The following is a 4,251-nucleotide window of genomic DNA, read 5'->3' as shown; positions in this document are numbered from 1 at the left end:
ATTTTCTTGAACCATTTGGGATCGGAAAAGTTTGGTTTTAATTCTTCAAACTGGTTTGCTAGAAATGTATCCTTAGCAATCGAAACAAACAGTAAAAGGGTTCTGACTTCTGAGCTATGGCTTGCCAAGGAAAGCAATCAAAACATGTTACACTTGCGCTCTTGGTTGCTTGCTGGTTTGTTTTGCTACCCTCCTGCAAGGCTAATCTAAAGGCAGAAACAGAGGCTCTACTCAAATGGAAAAAAAGCTTCCCAGCTGACCAACCAATTCTGAACTCATGGGTAGAACAAATCAATTCAACTGCTTCAAGTGCATGCATGTGGCACGGAATAGCTTGCAATGATGAAGGGAGTGTTGCTGAAATAAACCTTGCTTACTCTGGATTGAAAGGTACCCTCGAAAACTTTGATTTTCTTTCATTTCCAAACCTTCTTCGCCTTGATCTTAGATTTAACAAACTCAAAGGCACCATACCAATGAACATTGGCATGATTTCTAAAGTCCAATATCTTGACCTTTCCATTAATTCCTTCAATGGGTCACTCCCTCTTTCCCTTGCTAATCTCACTCAAGTTTATGAGCTTGATGTTTCCCAAAACAATATAACAGGAAAACTTGATAGCCGTTTGTTCCCTGATGGAACGGGTAAGTCTAAAACCGGACTCCTTAGTCTAAAAAATTTTCTCCTCCAATCTAATGAGCTTGTTGGCAGAATTCCTGAAGAAATAGGCAATTCGAAACACCTGGTTCTACTGGCTCTTGATGGGAATTACTTTTTTGGTCCTATCCCTTCATCTTTGGGAAATATGAGTGACTTAACCATCATTCGTCTTGCTGATAATCAACTTTCAGGACAGATTCCTATGAACATTGGGACTTTAAAACTAACAGAGGTGTTCCTGTTGCTTAACCAGTTATCCGGCTCTGTACCAGAAGAAATAGGAAACCTTTCTTCCTTAGTTACTCTACACTTGGCTGAGAATAACTTCACTGGCCACTTGCCCCAACAAGTGTGTAAAGGTGGAAAACTTGCTAATTTTAGTGCAGCCTGGAACAATTTCATTGGTCCCGTCCCTGTTAGTCTTAAAAACTGTCGAACCTTGAAAAGGGTTCGGCTTGAACATAACCAACTAACAGGATATATAGACCATGATTTTGGGGTGCACCCAAATCTTACTTATATTGATTTGAGTTACAACAGGTTGAGAGGTAAACTCTCACCAAACTGGGGTGAATGCCAAAACTTGACTGTTTTGAGACTTGCAGGGAATATGATTAGCGGTAAAATCCCCAATGAGATTGTTCAATTGAACAAAATGGGATACATTGACCTTTCTTCCAATCAATTGTCAGGTGACATACCAGCAGAAATTGGAAAGTTATCCCAGTTGTACTCCCTATTCCTGAATGACAACAAGCTTTCAGGTAAGGTACCAGTAGGAATTGGAGGACTTTCCAACTTGGAATCTTTAGACCTTTCAATGAACATGCTAAATGGGCCAATTCCACTTCAAATAGGGGACTGCTGGAAGCTACGAAGTTTATCTTTGAGCAATAATTACTTGAATGGCATGATTCCGTATCAAATTGGTAGTCTTGTGGCATTACAAGATGTACTAGATTTGAGTTTCAATTCACTGTCTGGAGAGATACCACCCCAGCTTGGGAGCCTAAAAAATTTAGAAAACTTCAACCTCTCACACAACAACCTTAATGGCTCAATCCCCACTTCACTAAGTAACATGATGAGCTTGACGAGCATCAACCTGTCAAACAACAACTTAGAGGGTCCTCTTCCTGAGAGCAAAATCTTTCGGTCATCTACATTGGAGGCTTTCAGTAACAACAAAGACCTATGTGGTGAAATCCAAGGTTTGAGTCCATGTAATGCCTCAGTAATGAAGAAGGGTGGTGGAAAAGAGAGAAGAAAAATTGTAATAGTCATTGTTGCTCCATTAGTTGGTGCATTGTTAGTTTCATTTGCATTTGTTGGGATTTTTATATTTCTCCAAAAGAAGTCCTCAAGAAATACGTTGAAAACTGAAAACACATCAAGGACTGAAAGCCCATTCTCACTATGGTACTTTAATGGGAAGGCCGTGTATAAAGACATACTTGAAGCTTCAGAAAACTTTGATGAAATGTACCGTGTTGGGGTGGGATCATCTGCAAAAGTTTACAAAGTTGAAATTCCAGGCGGTCAAGTATTAGCAGTGAAGAAGCTGAGTTCTCAAGCTGAAGGCGTAGGAGCTGAGAATATAAAAAGTTTTACAAACGAGTTAGCAGCTCTGACAGAAATAAGACATAGGAATATTGTAAAGCTCCTTGGGTTTTGCTTCAATGAAGAGCACATGTTTTTTATATATGAATTCTTGGAAAGGGGAAACTTAGCAGATATGTTAAGCAGCAAAGAAGCTAAGGAGCTAAATTGGGAAACTAGGGTACGAATTGTTAAAGGTGTGGCATATGCTTTATCTTATATGCATCATGATTGTGTTCTACCAATAATTCACCGAGACATCTCGAGCAAGAATATTTTGTTGACCTCCGACCTTGAAGCCTGTGTCTCTGATTTTGGCACTGCGAAGTTCTTGAAGCCTGATTCATCTAACTGGACAACAATCGCAGGCACATATGGCTATCTCGCACCAGGTAAGCTTCAAAGCTTCTCTCTTATGATTTTTTTTTTTTTTCTAAACTTAAACATGTTTGTTTTAGAACTTTGTATTTTTTTTTTTTATAAATATAATTTTTATTTTCTATTTTGGGATATAGGAACATGGGATGTTATATATTTATTAAATAATGGAAAGGAATGAAATAGAAAAAAATTTCTGAAAATATTCATTTCATTTCCTCTTTGTTTGGAAGTTTAAATAAAAGAAATTAAAATGGTTAGAAGCAAACTCATTCGTACATTTTCCTTCACAAATTCAATTTTTCATTCTCCAAAAAATGCAAGGCATGAGAGGGAAAGGATTAGTGACATTTAATGAAAATTTGATCAAAATTCCTATATATATTACTCATTTCCTATCATACAATTTTCCAAATATTTGCCTCACTATTACCTAATGATAGCTCATTATTTTTTTCTAGTCTAAAAGTACACATTTGGTCCATAAAATTTGGGATTATTTTCATTTTGAATATTTATATAGTTTGACTACTAAATGCTAGATAAGTGGTGTCCATTAAGGCACCTCACTCATATAATTCCAAATGTCACTAAACTACTAATGGAAATGAAACATGACTAAATTGAAAACAAAATCAAACATGAATGGTCGAAATGAAAATTTTGAAATGTAAAGGGCCAAAATTAAAACAAACTTAAATTTTAAGCCAAGAGTGTATTTTAGTCTTATTTTACATTTTCATTTTTGTAATTTTTTTTGGTAAACAATAATACTTATTAGAACACACACGAAAATAGTAATAATAGTGTTTTAAACTAGGTTTATAATACATTACATAACCAGAGTACAACTACAAAAGGGCCCAACCTTTGTAGTTGTAAACTGGAGTTATAAATAACGGATACTAGACACACACAACCAATATAGGATAAATAATAATAATAATAATAATAATAATAACAATTGCTTACTTTTTCAATAAAAGAAAATGTATAATAGTAATGTTGTTATAAAATAATTCATCTCAATTCATTATATGTATAACTGATAATTTCTTGTGATATTATAGTACATGTTTTTACAACCATGTCATTGCATTGATTTTTTGTAGAGCTTGCTTACACAATGATAGTGACTGAAAAATGTGACGTTTATAGCTTTGGTGTGTTGTTGCTTGAAGTTCTTATGGGAAAGTATCCAGGTGAACTCATTGCAAATCTTCATTCCTCAGTTGGTACAAGTATCCACCTCAAAGATGTGTTAGATGATTGTCTTTCTCCTCCCACCAGTCAAAAGACTGCTTATGAGTTAGCTCTAATAGTGAAATTAGCAGTTTCATGTTTACGTACCAATCCACAATCTCGCCCAACCATGCGAAGTGTGTGTCAGCAGCTGGAGATTCAGGCTTCTAATAATTAAAGTAATCTTCTCTTGCCCTATGTATGGGCATTTTGTGTATGTTTTTTCTGGGTATGTAAGTTTGTAAAACTAATAAAGATGTGTGTAAGATGCTTATATTGAACGCAGACCATGCGTCCTTTAAGCATGTCATGTTAATTTTCATGTATTGTGGGGGAATATTTTGGATGAATAAATTCATTTTATGCATTAA

General features: G+C 35.6%; 1 protein-coding gene across 3 annotated transcripts; it reads left to right on the top strand.

Annotated features, from left to right (window-relative positions):
- LOC142619983 (uncharacterized) lies at window positions 1-4,251 on the top strand. Of its 3 annotated transcripts, none has more exons than XM_075793403.1 (2): window positions 1-2,652; window positions 3,820-4,251. In XM_075793403.1, exons 1-2 carry the CDS (start codon window positions 117-119, stop codon window positions 4,056-4,058), a joined length of 2,775 nt encoding a protein of 924 aa, XP_075649518.1. In that variant the 5' UTR covers window positions 1-116; the 3' UTR covers window positions 4,059-4,251. The 3 variants fall into 3 exon arrangements, with proteins under 3 accessions (XP_075649518.1, XP_075649517.1, XP_075649519.1); XM_075793402.1 differs by having other exon boundaries at window positions 3,751-4,251; XM_075793404.1 differs by having other exon boundaries at window positions 2-2,652; window positions 3,797-4,039.

This window comes from Castanea sativa, chromosome 12 (genome assembly GCF_040712315.1).
Source record: "Castanea sativa cultivar Marrone di Chiusa Pesio chromosome 12, ASM4071231v1".
Taxonomy (NCBI): Eukaryota; Viridiplantae; Streptophyta; class Magnoliopsida; order Fagales; family Fagaceae; genus Castanea; species Castanea sativa.
Note: the sequence above shows the minus strand (reverse complement) of the source record. Positions and strands in the feature narration are given on the sequence as shown.